This window comes from Mirounga leonina, unplaced genomic scaffold (genome assembly GCF_011800145.1).
Source record: "Mirounga leonina isolate KUSES-001 unplaced genomic scaffold, KU_Mleo_1.0 Mir_114, whole genome shotgun sequence".
Taxonomy (NCBI): domain Eukaryota; kingdom Metazoa; phylum Chordata; class Mammalia; order Carnivora; family Phocidae; genus Mirounga; species Mirounga leonina.
Genome location: NW_023270265.1, coordinates 11,784,975 through 11,807,319, shown reverse-complemented (window position 1 = coordinate 11,807,319; position 22,345 = coordinate 11,784,975). Strand labels below are relative to the sequence as shown.

The 22,345-nt window shown below is 41.8% G+C and overlaps 1 protein-coding gene across 1 annotated transcript in view; it reads left to right on the top strand.

Annotated features, from left to right (window-relative positions):
• Positions 1 to 22,345, top strand: part of GRID1 (glutamate ionotropic receptor delta type subunit 1) — a 700,883-nt gene that overhangs the window by 454,687 nt on the left and 223,851 nt on the right. Inside the window, exon 6 of the mRNA XM_035023220.1 lies at positions 19,655 to 19,825. Within this exon, the coding sequence (XP_034879111.1) occupies positions 19,655 to 19,825 (171 nt within the window). The remainder of the gene's footprint in view (positions 1 to 19,654; positions 19,826 to 22,345) is intronic.

The following is a 22,345-nucleotide window of genomic DNA, read 5'->3' as shown; positions in this document are numbered from 1 at the left end:
TTCTGCCTCATTTATCCTAGCAGTTAGAGCCTCCATTTTTGTTTGCAGCTCATTAATAGCCTTTTTGATTTCGACATGGTTAGATTTTAGTTTTTATTTCTCCAGAAAGGGTTTCTCTAATATCTTCCATCCTTTTTTAAGCCTAGGTAGTATCTTTAAAATCATCATTCTGAACTCTAGGTCCGACATCTTACTAATGTCCATATTGATTAGGTCCCTGGCAGTTGGTACTGCCTCTTGTTCTTTTTTTTTTTTTTGAGGTGATGTTTTCCGTCTTGTCATTTTGTCCAGAGGAGAATAGATGAATGAGAGAACAAAATGCTAACAGGGTAACAATGTCCCCAGAAAATTTACACTAAACAAATCAGAAGAGACCTGAAATCGGGGGAAAAGAAAGTGAAAGAAAGAAAAAAGAGAAAAAGAAAAAGATAAAAACACACAAACAGAAACAAAACAAAACAATAACAGAATATGATCAAATATGATCAGGCTGGTGCATAGATCAGTGCCACACACTAGATTTTGGGCGTATTTTGGTCTGTTAGAAGAAAGTGCCTCCCAAAATTTTAAAGAATGAAAAACTTATATATGTACAAAAATAAGGGTAAATACGATGAAGGGATGGAATATGACTGTAAAGATGAAAATTATAAAAGATTTTATAAAAGGAATTGATAAGATAAGAAGTTGGTTGAAAAAAGAAAGAAGAGGACTTAAAAAAAAAAGGGAGAGAATGTGTTCAGGCATGAGACTAGAACAAAGCCATACACTAGGGATTTAGGGTATATTTTGGTCTGTTAGAAGAAACTGTATCCCAAAATTTTAAAGAGAGAACAATTTATATATATATATATATATCAAAAATAAGTTTAACTACTATGAAGGGATAGAATATGACTCTAAAAATGAAAAATAAAAGAGATTTTTTAAAAAAAGGATTGATAAGATGTTGGTTGAAAAAGGGAAAATGAAAAATTAAAAAAAAAATACAGTTAAAAAAAATTAACTTTGAAAGACTAAAGAATCATGGGGAAAAAGCCATGAATTCTATGTGCAGTATTCCCCTAGTGCTGGAGTTCTTTTGTTCTCATTGATCAGTAAACTTGGTCTTGGCTGGCTGTTCTTGCTGATCTTCTCAGGGAGGGGCCTGTTGCCGTGGTTCCCAAATATCTTTGCTGGAAGCAGAATTGCCCCACCCTTGCCGGGTCCGGGCTAAGTAATCTGCTTGGGTTTGCTCTCGGGAGCTTTTGTTCCCTGCAAACTTTCTGTACAGCTTTGGAGGTTGAAAGTGAAAATGGCAGCCTCCCAATCTCCATCCCGGAGGAGCCAGAACTCGGGGCCCCACTCCTCAGTGCGCCCCCAGAGAAAAGCAATCAGTTGCTCCTGTCTCCCCGGTCTCTGGCTGCACTCTGTGCTCACCCGGCCTGTGACCGTGCGTTTCTATCTCTGGCACCTGACCTCGTGTGGAGTCTCCAAACCCAGTAGATCCCTGCAGTGTGCTCCTGTGCTGCTCCTCCCTGGGGGAGGAAGGGGAGTGTCCCCGGATCTGCTGCTTGTTGGGTTACTGCTGGAAGAGCAGTGGCCCGAATGTGCCGCGGATCACGGTTTATGGCAACCCTGATCTGAGAGCCCGCTCCTCAGCTCTGTCTCTGCAGCCGGCTTCCCCACTCTGATACCTGGGAGCTCTGCCCCTCTCAGGCACCCCCGGCCTTTCTGTGACCCCAAGGGTCCTGATACCACACTGTCCTGTGAGGGTTCCAGCCCCCGCTTAGCCACTGGAGCGACGTCCCTCAGCGGAGCAGACTTCTAAAAGTTCTGATTTTGTGCTCTGCTGCTCTATCACTTGCTGGTAGCGGCTGATGGAGGCTCCCTCCCCCACCATCTATCCACCCGAATATCGCCTCAGATTCACTTCTCAGCACGTCCTACCTTCCAGAAAGTGGTTGCTTTTCTGTTCAGCGAGTTGTTGCTATTCTTTTCTTTGATCTCCTATTGAGTTCGTAGGTGTTCAGAATGGTTTTATCCCCATCTAGCTGAATTCCTGGGACCAGATGAAATTTAGGTCTCCTACTCCTCTGTCATCCTGCTCCTCCCCCCAGTGCTGCTTTTTCAATTTAAGTTTACAGTTGTTTGTTGCCAATGTGTAGAAAATACAAATGATTTTTGAATATTGACCTTGTATCTCACAACCTTGCTGAACTTACATATTAGTTCTAGTGGCTTTATTTGTAGATTTACTGAGATTTGCTCTACAGACAATATTATGTTATATGTGAATAAAGACAGTTGTACTCCCTTTCTAATTCAGATCTCTTTGATTTCTTTTTCTTGCCCTATTGCAATGGGTAGAACCTCCAGTGCAGTGTTGAATAGAAGTAATAAGAATGTACATCTTTGCTTTTTTCCTGATTTTAGGGGGATCCATTCAGCTTCCTACCATTATTTATGGTGTTACATATAGGTTGATCATTGATACTCTTAGTCAGGTTGAGGAAGTTTTCTTTTATTCTTGGCTACTAAGGGTTTTTAATACAATTAGAAATTGGATTTTGTCAAATTTTTTAATGTATGTATTGGTATATTCACATGGTTTTTCTTTTTTGTATTCTGTTGATATGGAGTACTAAATTCATTCATTTTCAAGCATGAAACCAACCTTACAGTCCTGAGATGAATCCCACTTGATCATGATGTTGCTGGGTTTTGTTTTGTTTTGTTTTGACTTGTTGAATTTACACTTAGCTAAAGTATTAGCTAAGATATTTTAAGGAAGTTTTGTATCTATGTTCATGAGGGATGTTAGTTTGTAGTTTTCTTATCTTGTAAACCCTTTGTCTGGTTTCATTATCAGGTTAGTACTAACCTCCTGGAATTAAAATGTGTTTCTTTCTCTTCAGTTTTCTGAAAGAATTTGTGTAGAATTGATATATCTTCCTTAAACATATGTGAAGATATCTGACCCTGGAAGTTTCCCTACCTACCCATCCATCTCCACGATGGGAAGATTTTTAACAACAAATCCAGCTTCTTTAGTAGAAATAAGGCTATTTAGCTTATCTACCCCCCCAAGGGAAGTTTGATAGTTTGCATCTTTCAAGGAAGTTGTCCATTACGTCTAAGTTTCTTATAGTTCTGATATGCTTCTGATAAATTCTCCACCTTTTGTTTTTCATTTCTTAGAGATGTCATTTTACTGACTTATGATTCACCTTGTTCCTGATGGGAGATCAGCTGTCATTCTTATCTTTAGTTTTCTCTGCACATTGGATCTTTTTCCTCTGATTGCTTTTGCAATTTTTCTTTTTCTCTCTGATTGTGTGCTTGGGTGTGGATGCCATCAAATTTAGAAATTGTTTGACCATTATTTCTTCCAATATTTTTTCTGTCCTTCTTTCATGGACTTAAATGACATGTATATTAGGTTGCTTGAAATTGTTCCCCTGCTCACTAATACTCTGTTGATTTTTCCCAATCTTTTTTTTCCCCTTTGTGATTCATTTCAGGACTTTTTGTTTTGATACTTTCAGGTTCATTTATTTTTCTTCTAATCTGCTGTTGATTTCATCTAGAGTAATTTTCATCACAGACATTGCATATTTTATTTGTAGAGATTCAAATTGCGTCTTTTATTTTTCTCCCTATCATGTACGTACTTTCCTCTATGTTCTTGAACATATGGTGTGTGTTTATACTATTTATATCTGTTTTAATGTCCTGTTCTACTAATTCTGTAGCTGTATTATTTCTGGGTCTGTTTCCATTGATTGATTTGTCTTCACATTATAGATAGCATTTTCCTGTTTCTTTGCATGCCTGGTAATTTTATATTAGATGCCAGACATTGTGAATTTTACATGGCTGGGTGCTTGATTCTTTTCTTCCTTTAAATACTTCCTCCCTCTGTTCCTCCCCCCCTTGGACAGAGTTAAGTTATTTTGGAACATTTTGATTTTTTGAGACTTGCTCAGAAGCTTTGTTAGGTCAAAAACAGTTTTAGTCTCTTGCTAATTTGACCCATTATTAAGGGTTGGTAAACCTGATCCTTCCAGGTGGTCCTTTCCTTAGACTCAGGTAGTTACTTCACTCACATGTACTAATCAATAGTCAGCTAAAGACTCAATGGGAACATTCAGTAGATTTCTGGAGGGCATTTTTTTGTGTAGCTCTCTCTTCTCCAGAATTCTGCCTTATGAATTGCAATTGTGTTGGCCTCCTCAAAACCCAAACTCTCTTCAATTGATGGAGGTCATCAGGCTCTGCCTACGTTTCCCCTTCCTCTGCTGCAACCTGGTAAGTCTCTGTTAGCATTAAGTTCACGCTCACTTCATTTGTTTCTTTTCTCTTGGGTATCACTTTTCAGCTTTGCCTGTTGTCTAATACCTAAAAACTGTCCTTTCCTATGTCTTGTTTTTTATTTAAGGTGAATAGTTATTTCAGTCCTTTTGAGTCCATCATGGTCAGAATTTATACAGTTAATTACCATGCTCTATATCTCCTACTCTTCTGAATTTATAGTCTCAGATCTTTACACTTGAGTCTACACAGTTGGATCCAGTTCAAATGTAAGGGCTTTGATATGGTAAACATGGGGCTATGAACTTCAGAGCCATCCACTTCAGGCTCTGGGTCATGCAATTTTATTTTCATATCCTATTTGGAAATTTTTAAAATAATATTTCAGGATTTTAAATTATAATGCAATTAAAAATTATAATTTTCTGCCAGTTCCCTGGGGATTAAAAAACCATGAAGTGTTAATGTGAAACATAAGGTCTCATTTTGCTAGTGGTAGGGGTAGTTGTGCACAAATAAAAGCAGATTTAAATATTCTCCTGAGACAAACAAATAGGTATTGCAAACAAAATAATTAAAGCGGTTTGTAGCAAGCAAGCAAATGAGTGTTGTGAAGGATCAGCTGCTATTATATTTATTTTTCCATTTGAATATCTGCCTGGGAGTAAGCTACAAATTGAAGCCCTGATCAGCTTTTAAAAATTTAACAGAATGAAGAGCACTGGCTTTATGTTATAGAATTACTTAGGTCAGAGTTTCAAATACTAAAATTTTTTTTTAAACTTTTTTTTTAAGATTTTATTTATTTATTTGACACAGAGAGAGAGCACAAGTAGGCAGAGTGGCAGGCAGAGGGAGAGGGAGAAGCAGGCTCTCCACTGAGCAGGGAGCCCAATGTGGGGCTCAATCCCAGGACCCTGGGATCATGACCTGAGCCGAAGGTAGATGCTTAACTAGCTGAACCACCCAGGTGCCCATCAAATACTAAAATTTTTGAGGTTCACCTTTTTTTGGGTGTGGAATTCTGAAGAACTTCTCCCCTTTGCTCCCTTTTTCTCTTCCTCCCTCTCTCCCTTCTTCTCTCTTTTCCTTTTTACTCCTTCCTCCTTCTCTTCCCTTCTTTCTTCATAAGTATTTAGCAGGACTGGTGCTCAATATTAGAAAGACAAGAGAACATGAGAGATATACACCTTGCCCTCAAGGAGCTAGTCCTGGTTCCAAGCCCAGTGTAGACGGAGCAATGGATTAGCACTTGCAATTTCCTTCTGGTTGTTCAGGGAACACAGAATTCACAGTGCCCCTAGATCTGAATCAGGGTTGTGGATATACAATCAAGGGCTAGAGAATCCTTAGAGATTTTGGATCTGAGTAAATGGAGTTACCTTATTCAGCTCTTGAGACCCCTTTTCCAGTTGAATTCTGTAGTGTTCTACTGGGGCCATAAGGTTGCCTGAAGGACTACTTTTCTGACTATGACTGTAGAGCCTTGTTACCTGGACAGATCTTACTCAGACTCTGCCCTGAGTTGTTGAATTGTGTAGGCACTACACTACTGGCCTTCCCTCCAAATGGCAGAGAAAGCTATGTTTAGCTTGTCCCTACAGTTATTTGTACTTTTAATACTCGGGTCCAGACCTGCAGAAGAATACATTTCGGCTCCAACTTAGAGCATATTTCAGGTATATCACATCTGAAGAAGGGAGGGTCAGGTTAGCAATCACTGAACCACTTCTGGGAATTGCTTTGACCTACCTTAGATGTTCAGAGCCCTTGGAATTAAGGGAAACTACCTGAGCAGAGGGGAGTGACATGGGGTTGTGGGAATTTGGAACTTGCAAACTTGCTGGGAGCAGGAAGGCCGAAGAAGATGGGAGTAGGGAAAAGAGGGAGGGAGGAAGAGTGAGATCCAAGAGAGGGAGCGGAAATGGGAAAGGAGAATGTGAAAGTAAGAGACAAGAAAGAAAGGAGAGGAGAGAAGGGGTGTGTAAATCTCACAGACAGCCCACTCCAGCCCAGCCGTCATCCATAAATAACTCACAGCCAGAGGAGCTTTACCGACTGTCTCCCGTAAATGCTGGGGACATGTGTGTGTCCCCTGGCTCATTGGAGGACAGATGTCCACCTTGTGCTCATGGTCAAATATAATAGAATAAAATGTGATGAAATAAAAACTCAATTAAATGAAATAGAATAAAAGAGCCATTAAAAATGCAAAACCCCAGGGGACTTTTTTGGGCTTTCTGGGCGAGATAGCAGACTCTCCTGTAAGGCGACAGGCCTGGGAGAGCCTGATGGGACATCTCTTTCACCTTATGGTCATCGCCAGGTGCGGGTCTTTAGGAAACAGGGCCAGCTGCTCACTGCTAGCTGGTCTGACTGGGCCACTTAGGGGAAGGGGCTGTGATGGAGGAGGTGGGATGTGGGGACAGCTCTGCCACCTGTACCCTGGGCAGCCCTGGGTAAAAAGGGCAGGCAGAATGCTCACTTTACTGTGAACAGAACCCATTTGTGTCACTTATAAAAATAAAGGAAGCCAAACAAATTTTCAATTAATGGGCCATTTTGTTTAATGATAGGCTGGTTGAGTCCTGGTTTGATGTCTTGGCAGGGAGTCAAGTGAACCATGGGGTCTCTTGGAGATGAGGACCAGGAAAGAGCTACATGCAGATTGAGATAGTCTGCTGTGAGCTCCCGTAGGGATGTGCATGAGCCATGGGGTGGAAAAGGGCTGAAAGAGGGCTGCTCTGGCTTGCCCTGAGGCCAGGCTATGGCCCATGTTTTGCTGGACCTCAAAGGATGTATGAAGAGCTTTAGCTTCTGAGTTAGAAGGATAAGGAGTGTTCACTGCAAGGCTCCATACTAGACATGTTGAATCCCATTGCGTTAAAGTCACTGAATTCAGTCAAACCCCTGGGAAGTACTGTTACCCAATTACAGATGACAGAGGAATTAAGTGCCTTGTCCAAGTTATGCAGCCAGGAAGAGGAGAAACCAGGACTGGAACCCAAACCCATTGGATTCCAGAGCCTACACTCTCTTCACTTCACTGCATAATATCCTAGACCAGTGCTTCTTAAATTTGAGCATGCCTAACGGTCAAAATGCAGATTCTGATTAGATAGGTCCAGGGTAAAGCCTGAGATTCTGCATTTTTTTAAAGATTTTATTTATTTATTTGAGAGAGAGAATAGAGAGAGAGAGAGCACATGAGAGGGGGGAGGGTCAGAGGGAGAAGCAGACTCCCTGCTGAGCAGGGAGCCTGATGTGGGACTCGATCCCAGGACTCCAGGATCATGACTTGAGCCGAAGGCAGTCGCTTAACCAACTGAGCCACCCAGGCGCCCAGAGATTCTGCATTTTTTAACAAACTCAGAGATGATGCTGATGCTGTTGGCCCATGGACCACACTGTGGGGAGGAAGGGCATCCTCTATGGCAATTTTCTACATCCCATGTAAAACAGGGAGACGCATGCATACCCCATGAGCTTTTAGGGGATGATGAATGAGACAGGGTGTCTTTGGTCAAAACTACCACTCAGAAAGTGCTTTCCTGCCACCTTTTCTGTCCTGGAGATGTAACCAGCACCAAGCTTTGGCAGCTTCCTCCCACCTACTCTTCCTCACCAGGATGTCCTGGTCTCTATGGAGCCTTAGCTTGCCTTGTCTTAAGTGCCCCGTAGGGATCTGAATGCAGCAGATATTCTAGAAAGCCTGTTGACTCTGTTGGGAGGAAATCTTCCATCACGACTCTATTGAATCCTCCTTTTTTCTCTCTCAAGCCAGCTTTGTCTGTGAAGTTTCCTTACTATCATCAACTTTAGATTACTGGCACCATGGTTGTTAGGAGGGAAATAAACTTTATTATTTCTCCAGAGATGGAATAATGCTGGTATCACACAGATGTTTGATAGATCTAGGCCTTTCTAAAGAATAAAAGGAAATGACTAATAATGTGATTACACAGCCCTAAATAAGTTTAGAGCTCTTTTTTTTTTTTTTTAAGATTTTATTTATTTATTTGAGACAGAGAGAATGAGAGAGACAGAGAGCACATGAGAGGGGGGAGGGTCAGAGGGAGAAGCAGGCTCCCTGCTGAGCAGGGAGCCCGATGTGGGACTTGATCCAGGGACTTCAGGATCATGACCTGAGCCGAAGGCAGTCGCTTAACCAACTGAGCCACCCAGGCGCCCTAGAGCTCTTTATAAATGTTTAATAATATTTCCCCTGATATCATAAGGTTCCAAAAGTTTACTGACGTCTTAAAGATCAGACAGAAACTTATTTGTGCATGAGTTTTGCATCGGATTTGCCAAAGTGTATATTTAGAAAAAGGAGATCCTTACCATTTTAATTGCTGTTTTGAAGAATTCTCCTCATTATGAAAATTTACCCTCTTTGCGCTTAAACAGACATGGAGTCAGACTTCTGCAGTGATTCTCTCTGTTTTAAACAAAAATTTCCAAGAGGCATAAAAGATATAGGGCATGACATTACAAATACCTACATGTCCACCGTTCAAATTTTGCCGTATTTGACATCTCAATTTTGAAGAAGCTGACCATTTCAGATATAATTGAAGTCTGTTCTGGACCTGCTTACATAAATCCCATTAAATTCTGGGTCAGTCAGATTGTTTTTTACTACAAGTAACAGAAAAATATGAATCCAGTTTCCTTCAGTGATCTGAGGCTTTATCATCTCACCTTAGAGAAGGCTCAGAGGTAGGTCATGAGGTTATAGGGCAGGATGATTTAGCTGTTAACTAGTTTCCTCCGGGATCCTTGGTCTGTCTGGTTGTGTTCAGTGTGTTCAGCCTGCCATTAAGTGGAATTTCCCTATGACTCAAACCTTCAGAGGTAGAAAGGTGCTGTGTTTTCTTGGTGGTCATCTTAAGATCGAGCAAACATTCTCAGAATCCCTCAAGGAGAACCCCTTCATATCTCAACAAACAGAAATAGAGTCATGAACCTTCTCCCCAAACTGCCTAGAGTAGTAGGAACACCCAGGTTGGCTTAGACCAAGCAGGATGCACCTGTGGTTCTGGGTACAGGGATTGATCACCTCCCACCACCTCAAATCCCAAGGTGGAAGGAATGGCACCTGTTCACACACGGTTATTCCAGCATAGAAGAGGAGGGGTAAGACTGTCAGGTAGACAGCAAATCTGTTTGCTAGCCCCCTCTACTTCCACAGTGGCAACCACTCTCCTGAAGCTGGTGTATGTCCTCCACATCTCTTTTTACTGCTGCACGTATCTTAACTATAAATGTCCTGTATTCGAGGTATCATTCTGTAACTTGCTCTTCCTTTTCTTCCTTTCTTGTCTGTTTTCCTTACCTCTACTATCTACATGGTGCAGGTAATAATGTAGTACTGTAAGTGTATCCAGTGATTTTCATAGCTGCATAGTAGTTCCTCATATAAATCCCATTGCTTCTGGTTGTACTTTTGTTGTCATTGTTATTACCTCAGGGGTCTGAATGGAAATGAGGAAGAAGCAGCTGAGTGGGACAGACACGAAAACTCTTGTGTCTCCCAATTATCCTGTTGATGGTGTCCTCATTGTTTTCATTCTTCTCTCAGTGACAAGCAGAACAATTACTAGCTTCAGTATTGGTTGTTTGTCAGCTTTTTGGGATCAAAGGCTTCTTTGAAAATCGAATACAGCCATGGGCTTTCTCCACAGGAAAATGCACACATATACTTAATATTTTTTGGAATGACGAGCCCCCTGGAAGCCAGCTAGAGACCCTAGCTGAAGACACACGTTGCTTCTGAATGGAGGCAATCAGGTCTTATTCTGTTCCTTATTGTGCTCGCTAAGAAGGACAGTTTGGCTTTCATCTAGTGGATTAAGTAACACCTGAGAGGATGTGAGGATTGGCTTTTCTTTAGAATTTGTCTGACTTTTCTTTTGTCTTAGCTCTTTGTACATGGAGATTTGTAGAGGTTTCCTGATAATTTATCTGACTCAAAATGAAGATGGTCTAAGTTCAGTGTGCATGTTCAGTACAAAATTAGATGGAGTGATATTTTTATTATTCGGTCTCCCATTTTATTGCTTTCATAGAAATCTTCCTTTAAGTATGCTACAAGGCATAAGAGTCTCCTGCCACCCTCTACTCCCTGTCCCAATGCCTAGAAGAATGGATGTTCCCTGGGAATTCTATCCCTGTTTTCTTTTCTACTTGTTTTAGTTGTTACAATATTTTTGTTATCGAACTACAAGTATTTCTTACATTGAGAAAGGATTCAGTGGTACTTTGCCATCACTCTGTTCCAGTCTCATCAGTCAGCATGTGCTCTAGGTTCTGCATTTCAGCTCTATCTAAAGATGATCCATTTGCAACAATCCCAGTCCAAGATGCTATCATCTTTCACAGAGATGATCTTTTGAGTGAGCAGAGGATTTATGGGGGGAAGCTATTAGATTGTAGGAGGGCAAGGTAACAGAATATTTCAGGGGGGATATTTCTGGAGTAACAGACAAAATAATTTGGAAACTGTAGAATATTTACCTTTTTGGACATACAACTGGGAGATAATTGAAGAATACAATTGGGATTTGACCAAATGGAGATTTGTACAAAGATTGTACATACTTCTCTTTGGCCCCTCAGAAATAGCCCTCCTTCTAATATTAATGACAATGAACTTAGGGAAAGACAGTCAAATGAAGCAAATAGAAATTGTAGCATGATAACTGAAGTTTAGTTAGTCACACAGCCAAAACATATGAGGAGTTTGGGAGGTAGATGTGTGTCCCAGGAAAAGAGTGGGGTCATATGCTAAAGAAAGAAAATTCTAAATAAAAGGATTAGTAGTATGTCTTTCTGGAAGAATAATTAGCCTGAATGATACTCCCAAATGGAAAAGAACTAGAAAAGCTGGGTATAATATACTTTAAAAATATTTTTAAATGGATCACTTAGCAGTCAAAAGTAATGTCCACAGAGGCCAGATATAAAGTGAAAATTGAAACTTTGGGAAATACATGAGCTTCCAATTTAGGTTTTGCCTTGAATCTATTGGCCAAACTGTGGAAACCTTGAGCTTTTATTCTTCTATGTGGGGCATAGAACTCATGAGACCAATATAAGAACCAATCAGACGTGAGGCTTAATGAGAGATTTTGTCATAAAGCTGGGAACTTAGATTCTCATTATAAAGGTTAACTAGAAATGAACTCACTGTGCAGAAGGGAAGAGGAAGAAAAATGTTCTCTCTTGATCTTGGAGTTGCGTGGAGGGGGTAAATTTTCTCAAGAATGGATGAGCCCCATGCAGGTTTATGACCCAAGTCATACCACCTGTGGTGCCTAATGAAGCTCAGAGGAAAGTTTAATATTAGCTTCAGGGGTTATAGATTGGTAATGCTCCTAAGTAGGTTGGAGAAGTGAGCACAAATATTTCCTGAAGGAATACAAATTTGAGTCAGACTTCAAGGGATTCATAAGGAAGTTCTGAGGGAAATAAGATTACACACAAGAAAGGGAAAGAAAAGAAAAGAAAAGAAAAGAAAGAAAGAAAGAAAGAAAGAAAGAAAGAAAGAAAGAAAGAAAGAAAGAAAGAAAGAGGGAAAGAGGGAAAGAGGGAAAGAGGGATGGAAGGAGGAAGGAAGGAAGGAAAGAAGGAAACAAACTGCCATGAATGAGAGCCGGGGTGGGGGGAAGACAGTTTAATCAGACCTGAAGTGAACTGTAGATATTAGAATTATCTGACATAGGCTATTAAATAAGTATGCTTAAATATGTTAAAAAAAATAAAGAGATGCTGGAAAATATAAGCAAGGAATAAAAGCCGTCTAAAAATGAAGTTTTTAAAGTTTTCTAAAAAAGTTTTTCTAAAAGTTTTCTAAAAAATTTTTTTAAAACAGCTTCAGGCAATTAAAAACCTGATCATTGAAGTTAAAAAATAGGATAAGGATAAAGGATGAGTTAACTATCAAAGTAGACACATATATAAAGAGAATTGGTGAACTAGAAAATGTGAAGAGATTATTTAGAAGGCAGCCCAGAGATACAAAGAGATGGAAAATATGAAAGCGAGATGAAGGCACATGGAAGAGAGAATGATAATACTGGATTTCTAGAAGGAAATAGGAGATGATGGGAAAGAAATAATATGAAAGGATAGTATGGTCTAGAATTCTCTGAAATTATTGAAAGAAACCAAACCCCAGATCTAGAAAACCTAAGGATAAAAATTAAAAAAAATCCATACCTAGAGATCTCATTTAGCATGATACTGTAGAACACCAAAGACAAAGAAAAATCTAGAGAGCTTCCAGGGAGCAAACACAGGTCTTCTTCAAAGGAATGGCAGTTAAACAGATTCCTAATATCTGGAGTTAGTGGGCTGAATAATGGCACCCAAGGATATCCAGGGCCTAATCCCTGGAAACCGTGTTACCTTATATGGCAGAAGAGATTTTGCAGAAGTGATTAAGTTAATGATCTTGAGGTGGGGAGATTATCTTGGGTTACGTGGGTGGGCCCTAAATGCAATTTCAAGTGTCCTTATAAAAGGATGCAAAGGGAGATTTAAGAGACGAGAAGGCAATATGGCACTAGAGGAAGAGATTAGAGTGATGTGACTATAATCCAAGATGTACCGGCAGCCACCAGAAGCTTCGAGAGGCAAGGAACAGTCTCCCTTAGAGCCTCTGGAAGGAATGCATCCCTGCCAACATCTGATTCTAGCCTAGTGAGACTGACTCTGGACTTCTGGCCTTCAGAACTGTGACAGAATGCAATCTGTCATTCTGTGCCACTAGATTTGTGATAATTTGTTATTGCAGCCGGAGGAAACTGACATAGTGGACAAAATGGAAGCCAGAAGACAGTGTCCTAGAAAATTTCGTGTACTAAGAGAAACTAGTCGTCAACTTAGACTTTTATCTTTCAAGAATAAGATTTAAAGAAGATTTTCCAGCATACAAAAACTAAGTGTATCACTCACAAAATGACATTAAAGGAAATTCTAAATGATGTACCTTAGGAGTACATATGAACAGTTTGAGTTCAGAAAAGAATGCCTGACAAATACATTGATAAATATTGGTTAAATGGAAAGATATTAACTCTACAAAGTAATAGGAATTCTATGTCATAAGAAGGCCTAAAGAAAAATAGAATGAAAATACTGGATATTGTTATCACATTAGTTGGGATGATGGTAATTGGGAATAAATTTTGGAGAAGAGAGTAGGAATACTGATTAACTTCATGCTTTGTTTAGTATGCATTTTAAAATATCTGAGATGGGGCGCCTGGGTGGCTCAGTCGTTAAGCGTCTGCCTTTGGCTCAGGTCATGATCCCAGGGTCCTGGGATCGAGTCCCACATCGGGCTCCCTGCTCGGCAAGAAGCCTGCTTCTCCCTCTCCCATTCCCCCTGCTTGTGTTACTGCTCTCACTATCTCTCTCTCTGTCAAATAAATAAATAAAACCTTAAAAAAAAATATCTGAGATGACCAAGAAAAGAATAATGTAGAGAACATAACTCCCAAAAGAGGATAAAATAATGAAAATAAGAAAAATCATTCCAAGGGGAAGTAAAAAAGAAGAAAAATAAACAGGAAGATATGTAATAGAAACAATATGATAGAAATCAATGTAAATGTATGTAACCATAGTCCAAAATAAATAAAGATTTCCACTAAAAAGTCAAAGATGGGTGTAAAAAACGTGTAGTATATTTTGCTGCTAATAGTCTCCAACTAAAGTGTGAGACAGAGAAAGGTGGATGGCAAAGAGGCAGAAGAAGTTAGAGCAGGCAGCTAGTAACCAAAATAAAACTGGTGTCACTGTATTAATATTAGACACGATACAGTAGGAGGCAAGATGAATTACTAGAAATAAAGAGGATATCTAAATAATGGTAAAAGATTCAATTCAGCAAGGAATTATAGTCTTCCACATGTGCATAACTAATAAAACACTGAAAATATGTTTTTTTGAACTTTTGAAAATATAGCCTGAATTCAGACAGAAATAGACTAATTCCTAATCTAATGGACCTAAAAGTAGGCCACTGAAACCTACAACAACAGGACGGTGAATGCACATGAAACATTCACGCAAATTGACCACATGATAAGCCACAAAGCAAAGCTCAATACATTTTAAAGGATTACCTTTATACAATCCATGTTCTCAGGTCACAGTACATTAAAGTTAGAAATCAATAGGAAGATACTAAGAATACCCTCATGTTAGGAAATTTTTGAAAAATCCGTACTAAATTACTTATGGGTGAAATATAAATCAAAATGGGATTTTAAAAAGGCTGCTACAATTTATATGTATAACTTGTGGGACACAGTTAAAGCAATGTTTGGGTGTAGATTTATTGTCTTTACTTTCTTAGAAAAGACAAAAGGTGTAAGATTCCACAGCTGAGCTTCATACCTAAAAAGTTGGAAAAATAGCTACCTAATAAATCCAAAGACAATAGAAAAATAATAAAGAGTAGAAATTAATGAAATAGAAAACCATAGAAACTCATAAGAGAGTATCAGTTAAGCCAAAGCTTACTTTTTGAAAAGGATTTAGGGGTACCTGGGTTGCTCATTTGGTTGAGTGTCTGACTTTTGTTTTCAGCTTGGGTAGCGGTCTTGGGGTCATGGGATCAAGCCCTGTGTTGGGCTCTGCGCTCTGTGCAGAGTCTGCTTAGGATTCTCTCTCTCACTCTCCTGCTGCTCACTCTCTCCCGCTCTCCTCTCTCTGTCTCTCTCTCAAATGAATCTTAAAAAAAAAAAATTATAAAATAAATTTCTAGTATCAAAATAAGAGAAGGCACAAATAAATATGGTTAGCAGTGGATGAGAGCACATAGCGTTAGATGCATTAGAGAGAGTGAAGAAGTAGAGAGACATTGTGAACAACATAGGCAAATCAACTGGAAATTTTGGACAACACGGCTGTATTTTTAGAAGAAAAAATGACTTAGGGCAAAGGAAGAGAAACAAGCAAAATCCCTATATAAAAAAAGAAATTTAATCAGTAATAAAAATCTTCCTACAAAGAAAACACCGGGTTAGATGAGTGTATAGACCAGTTCTGCCCAACATTCTAGAAAGTGGAGAAGATATTTATGACATGTGACAAAGAATTATCTAGAATTTTTTAAAAAAAGGTCCCACAAATCGATATGCAAGAGACCCAACCCAGTGGAAACTGGACAAAAACACAAATGCAAGAAAGGAAACACAAATGATTCATAAATAAATATATGAAAGCTATTTAACCCTATTAAGAATTAGAGAAGTGGAATCAAAATCCAACGATATACCAGTTCCTACTCACCAGGTTGACAAATATTAGGAAGTCCTACAATCATGTCAGGTGCAGGCAAGGGCGTAGCTCTCTTTACCACACATGATCATAAATGGTTGCAACCACTTTGGAAATTTGGTATTCCTTTGTGAATTTGAACATACTCATATTCTCCTATTGAGGACTTCTAATTCTAGGTATATACCCTAGAGAAATTCTTACACAAGTGCACCAACACATGCACAAGAAAAATGTGCACAGAAGCTTTGTAATAGCAAACAAAGACATTCCAATGGTAAGGAACACTAGGGTACATAAATGGTGGCATAGTCATACAGGGCAATAGGGTACAGTTGTGTAAATAAGTCAACTAAGCTGTACCCATCACCGTGGACAGATTACAAAATGTTGAATGTTCATGAGTATTGTAATTATCTGGATGTTCACGAGTATTGTAATTATCTGGAGAGCTCAAGGAGAACACAGAGGCTTTGCTTGTTGAAGTGGGACAGGGTTAGACCTCTCTGTATTTTATCGAGTTCCCAAGGTAATGCAGATACACAGCAAAGTTTGAGAATGACTACATTAAAACACAATTGCAGGGGGGCATGCAGACAGTTTCACCTGCACAAAGCTCAATAAAACGTATAAGACAAAGTTATACATTATTTGGGCTACATACATAAGTCATAGCATGACAAAGTTAGCTGCTGGTGAGGAGGAAGGGGTAAGCATTTGGGGAGGAGGCATCCAACCAAGATGCAGGATATACTTTATTTCTTAGCTTGAGAGAAGGCACACTGATCCTTTTATTATTCATACTTAATGTAATGTTTGTGCCTAAGATCAATTTCACAGTATAAACTTACAAAGTCATAAAGGTGAGATTTATTTCAAGCCTTTGTATCCCAGTTGGCATCTGGATATGACGCGTTATTGCTGCCGCTGCAGACTCACAAACTTGAGTGAGGGTAATGCCGGTCACATGGTATATACACATTGTCTTTCTTCTGCTGCTCATCAGCAGCGCTATCTGGAAGGAATGATCACCTGGGACAAAGGGAGTGTTTGTTCTCCAAGTGGGTTGTATATATTCGCTGCTTGGATTGCCCTCTGCATCCAGAGGAAGGCCCACACGTTGGATGTCTTCACATCGGTCCAGAGGCTGACCTGGTGGGAAGCCAGGAGGCAGCGGCTGATAGCAGCAAGCAGGGAGTGAGTGGATCACTGTGGGTAGCCCTGTGATACTGAAGGGACCCAGGGGGACCAACAGCACAGCCCAACAGGTCCTGGCACAGAGCTACTGTGGAACTGACTGATGATGCAGGGTTGGAATTTTCCGAGGGGAAAGACACATCCCTGGGAGAAGAGATGACCCTTTCATTGCCCCCAAGGGATCTGGGGGAATTGTTTCTGTGGATTCTTAGATTTGGATTGGAGCTGTCTCTGTACTGGATGCTAAGGATGGGCCCAGAAGTGCAGGGGGCAGGGAGGAGTGCACTGGGAGACGGTGTGTGTGCTTTGACCCAGAGTGATTGGATGAGAACTGGGCCATAGGAGGCGGGGTCTGCAGAGATCCTCACTAAGGCAGCTAATGGGTAGGGTTGAGCTGTGCCAAGTTTGCAAGGAGTTCTGGGCAGGCAGAATGGAGAAAGAACAGTATAGGGACCACAGCAGTGGGGGCAGGGGCAAAGCCCTCCTCCCCCAACACCCTGATTATGTTGTGGCTGCTCTTGGCTCACTTAGCCACTCACCCCAGGTTCTGCTGCAGGTTGCCGGGGAAGATGATGGCTGTGCTTTCCAGAAAGGTACTGTGCACCATGTAAGTCAGGCTCCCTACAGAGTTTCAGGGTCCTGCTCGGGATGCAGTGGGGAGTGCTCCGTGCCACTGACCAGCCAGGAAGTTGAGAATGCAGGAAAGGTTTAATAAAAGAGCTTTTACAGTGGCTCTGCCATTAAAGAGTAAGTGAGAAAAACAAAAGGTTTGTGACCTCCCCATTTCCTCTCCAAGGTGTGTGGGCTCTGATTAACCCCCTTGTGCATAATTCAAATTATGTTCTTCCTGACCTTATGGTTTTTCTGTTTTTCGAGATAAAAATAATTTCCTCCCCCAATTCTCCATATTCCTTGTCCAAGGAGAGCTAACTAGTCCATCCTTGCCCTTTCCCACAGTCCTATTTACTGTTAGATCAGAATGTGATTTCCCTCACCCCACTGTCCTATGCTCAGGGCAGGGCCTCTGTTAGCAGGGCAGCTAAGAGCAGAGCACAAACATCCTGCTCAGCTATGATCTCTGCTTCTGCTGTGGTTCCTGAAGCCTAGTTCATTCTGGCCTCATTCACCTGGTAGCCCTGAGATGTGAACACTTTGTACTTTCCCCACCTCTGGTCTATTGATCCCAATCCAACAAGATCACCTTCCCTTAAACAGTCTTTTGTCTGAAATACAGATTAGTGGTTCAACCCCAGATCCACTTTAATTTTTTTGAGATTACTGCAATTCCACATTCATGGGAACTATCTAAAAAAATACAAGTCTTACTGTATCTAAAAGGATACTAGTCTTACTGTCTTCCTTTCTCCCAGATCCGCATATGGTTTCAACTGGCCAGTCTTCTTGCTCACATCAGGTTCCTAAGACAGTTCCTGGAATAGATAGTTTAACAGTTCACCCTTCAACATGTTATGTTCTGGTTTAAGTGATTTCTAACCTTCTTACCTCCATTTATATCAATTCATCATCTCAAAGCTAGAATGTATCATCTGCAAAGAAGATTTAAGACCTATTTTAAGACATAGTTATTCACAGTTAAAATCTTGACTTGCAACCAACCACCGATTTAGCCACGTTTGAGAGACAGTAAACAAGACAAGAACTTTTCTGAACTTGACTCCCCCTCCAATATCCTTGATTTATGTTAATTTGTATTTTTTGTCATTCCTGTGTTGCTCCTAGCCTTGAAACAGTTTTGTTACTTTCTTGTTGTCTTGTCTCCCCCTGGCAAGCCCACAGTGCGGGGGCTGCCTCTGACCACTCCTCTTTTCTGCAGGGGAAGCCTGGAGTGGGGGCAGGTGGGGGCGGATTTCACCTGCCCTGCTGCCTCTGCTGGAAACCCTGTGCCACAGGATGTCCCCCGCTGCCAGCCTCCTTCTTCAGCAGCAGCACTGCCACCACCTCAGCTCTGCATTGCCCCTGCCCCACATAACACTTACGGGCACTTCGCCTAACAAGTTCATCCTTCAGGTTCAGCTTCAGTGCTGAACTTCAGCCTCGTCCTGGAAGGAGCTCCCTGTGGCCCGCTGCCTTTACTGTTTCTCTGCTCGCAAGTGCTCAGTGAAAATGGGATAACAATAGGATTCACTTCATGGAATTCCTGGAGTTGTGAGCACCAAACGAGATAATGTGTGTAGAGAGCTTAGCAGACATCCACCATGGAACCACAATGGGTTTCCCTGGCCCCTAGATTTCCTTATGGCAGCACTCAGCGTATTTCATGCTATGAAGACCTTGAGCTTTACTGGGTGGGGTTAGGCCATTTCCCCAGGGCTTAATACAGAACAAACCACACAGGAGATATTGGGTAGGTTTCTGTGCAGTGAATGAGTGAATGAATGAGTGGATATATTTTCAAAATTTGCATATAGATCTTAAGGAAAAAAAAAGCAAATCTAATTATTAAAGAACTAAGGAAAACTTACTACATTTTTGTCAGAGAAAACCAGGTTTGTTTCTCTCAGGTAGATGACCGCCATTAGGAAATTTAGCTTTTACTTCCAGCTCATGCCTACCATGACATTTGACAGCATGGGTTCCTCAGAGCTTGACCCCATGGAAACCAATGCATTGGTGGTTTGACTGCCACATATCTTTTTCTGGCCTTCAGGAAAGCTGTTGAATAATCCTGTTTGCATTTTAGGGTTAGTGAGTATTATTTATAAATAACCAACTAATGAACTGCATGACGTGGGCCCAATCCCTTGATCCCTTTGGCACCAGCTATTCGGGCTGTTGGCCATCAACACCTCCTGAGGGGTCTTTTGCAGACATAGTTCAGGAGTAAGCATGGGTCTGGTTTTCTTCCCAGGAAATCAGTGACCCGGAGATCCTGGATCTGGTGCACAGCGCTCTTGGCAGGATGACCGTGGTCCGGCAGATTTTCCCATCTGCAAAGGACAACCAGAAATGCATGAGGAACAACCACCGCATCTCCTCCCTGCTCTGTGACCCCCAGGAAGGCTACCTCCAGATGCTGCAGGTCAGTACTCCCCTCCTGAGCTCCCTCCAGAAGGAGGGGGGGGTCTCACCTGTGCCCTTGGCCTGCTGCGGGCAGTGGGCAAAGATATGCCTCAGCTTCAGCTGAGCACTGTTGCCCACCAACTTTAATTACTAGAACCCTGTCATTTGCTAAAATTGAAACCAGTCAACTGGTCAGTGCCTCTGAGCAGCATTAGCAGGCAATTATGCCTGTTGTCAGCAGACAGGGCCTATTAGCTCACTGGGTGCCTCTTGTATTTAAAAGTTACATGTTCAGGGACGAAAGAGATTACTGTCTCTTAGGCTTCTGTGCTGACTACTTTGTGGGTGATGGATTCGCTTGGTGGGATTGGGGATGGGGAGTCATCATTTTGAATCTGCTTTTAGGGTTTTCCCTGTAGGAAGTCAATAATACAGACATAGCTCTTGTGAAACAACTAGGGACTGTCCCAGCTCATCTGCTGAGTGCTAAGGTTTAGGTCAACCGGGACACTGCTGGAGAGCTGAACAGGGAGAGGCAAGAGGGTAGGACCACTACATGCCTAGCTATTGCATTCCTTCCAAGGCAACAGCTACAGTGTTTCTGGATAGTGCTTCTGCCACACCTTGTGCCATATACGCAATCAGTGTTAGCTTCTCTCGGGGCCAGGGAATATGATGTGGAGTTGTGTACCAATTGTGAGAGGTGGTTTTTTCTCTAGGTGTTTGCGAATAACCATGAAGCACAGTGGAGACTGTCCACTGGCAGCCCAGAATGCACTTCTCCATTAAGAATATTGTGCATAAGAAAACTTTCATATGGGGGCATCTGCATGGCTCAGGTGGTTAAGCATCTGACTCTTGGTTTCAGCTCAGGTTATGATCTCATGGTTTTGGGATCGAGCCCATGTCAGGCTCTGTGCTCAGTGCAGAGTCTGCTTCAGATGGTGTCTTCGTCTCCCTTTCACTCATGCTCTCTCTCTCAAATAAATAAATAAAATCTTTAAGAAAACTTTCATTTGATGCTTGGTGGGTGACACATAACAGAAGGAAATTTCTCCCTATTGGGTTTGCGAAAATTGCCCAGAAATTTGTGCATGTGATATGCTTGCCATTCACCATTTGAAAATAATTACACCTTCTTTATCTAGCCAGGCATGAGGAGTAGAAATGAGGGTTCAGGACAGACATGCTGTATCTGCCACCTGAGTATCAGTTCCATCCCAGGACATTTTGGTATTACCTTATCAGGGGGTACACATTTTGGGGAGGGGGATTGTTAGAATCTCTGCAGTGGGCTGGGTACCTGTGTAATCTGCCAAAGCATCATATCCATTCTGAAATCTTATATTTAGGGAGGGGGGAAGGAAACATGCCGCAACAGATGGTAAATACTAGAAATATATTCTTGGTTGATGAGGAAACGTAGCAGACACAGATTTTAGCTGGAGTAATTCCCACTGCCCCCATATACACTGTCCCAGGGGGACACCACAATGTCTGAGGGCTTTCTAAGGTGGTGAAGGGTTGGCCAAGAGAGTGGACAAAGGCCCCTGCAGGGCCCATGGACTCGAGAGCCCTGGGCATATGGGCCAGGGGTGGAAGGTGCTTAATATGAGATTTTATAGTTTTGGATGCTGCTGGCCTGCTCTGCCTTCCTCCTCTCTAGAGCTTAGAAGAAGAAGTCAGAAGCAAGTAAGTCCCCCTCCCCGGGCCTCTATTTACCACCCCCACTGTCTAGATGGATGGGAGTAGAGCAAGATGATGTTGCTCAAGCAGTGTGTGCCCAACCCCTTATCCTCACCTGGGGCAGGAGGGTGAGGGCACCTTGTCACTCTCTGTGTGGCCAGACCCTGGAAGGGTCTTACTCCCAGGACGTCTCCTCAGGCTTTCTCTCCTTGAAGGTCTTCATTCTTCTCCAGCCTTGCCCCCACCCCGCCCCATTGCCCCATCAATTTTTCCAGTTCTTGCCTGGTCACACTGCACTCCTTCTCCTTGAGGAGCACGGGAGGGGCCCCTTCCAGTGCACAAGTACACGCTGCATGGGTTGTGGGTGGCAGGAGAGGGGAAGTACTTCTCATCAAGGCCTCTGATCACTTGTTTTATCATGGACTAAAAGGTGCGGTTGGGCTCTTTGGGGGCATGTCAGACACACTAGATGCAAAGAATGCATCCCAGAGGACAGGAGAGAAAAGGAGACTGGAAGGACGGATGAGGAATCCAGTGGAGGGAGTACTCAAATGACCCACAGCCGTTAAGAGGGTAAACAGAGGCACGGCTCTGAGGTGTGTGGCTAGTTATCATCAAATGTGGTAAATGCAGTATCAGACCAAGAACCCTGGCCACCTGCCTACCTCTATCTGTTCCTGCTGACACGCAGGCACTACATCAAGAGCAAGATGGAAGAGTGACATCACAGAGATCCTGTGGTGGGGGGAGTAGCGGTAGCAGCAGTGGCAGCAGCAACAACCACAGTAGCAGTAGTAACAGTGCAGTAACAGTACTACTACTAGTAGTAGCAGCAGCAGCAACAGTAGCAGTA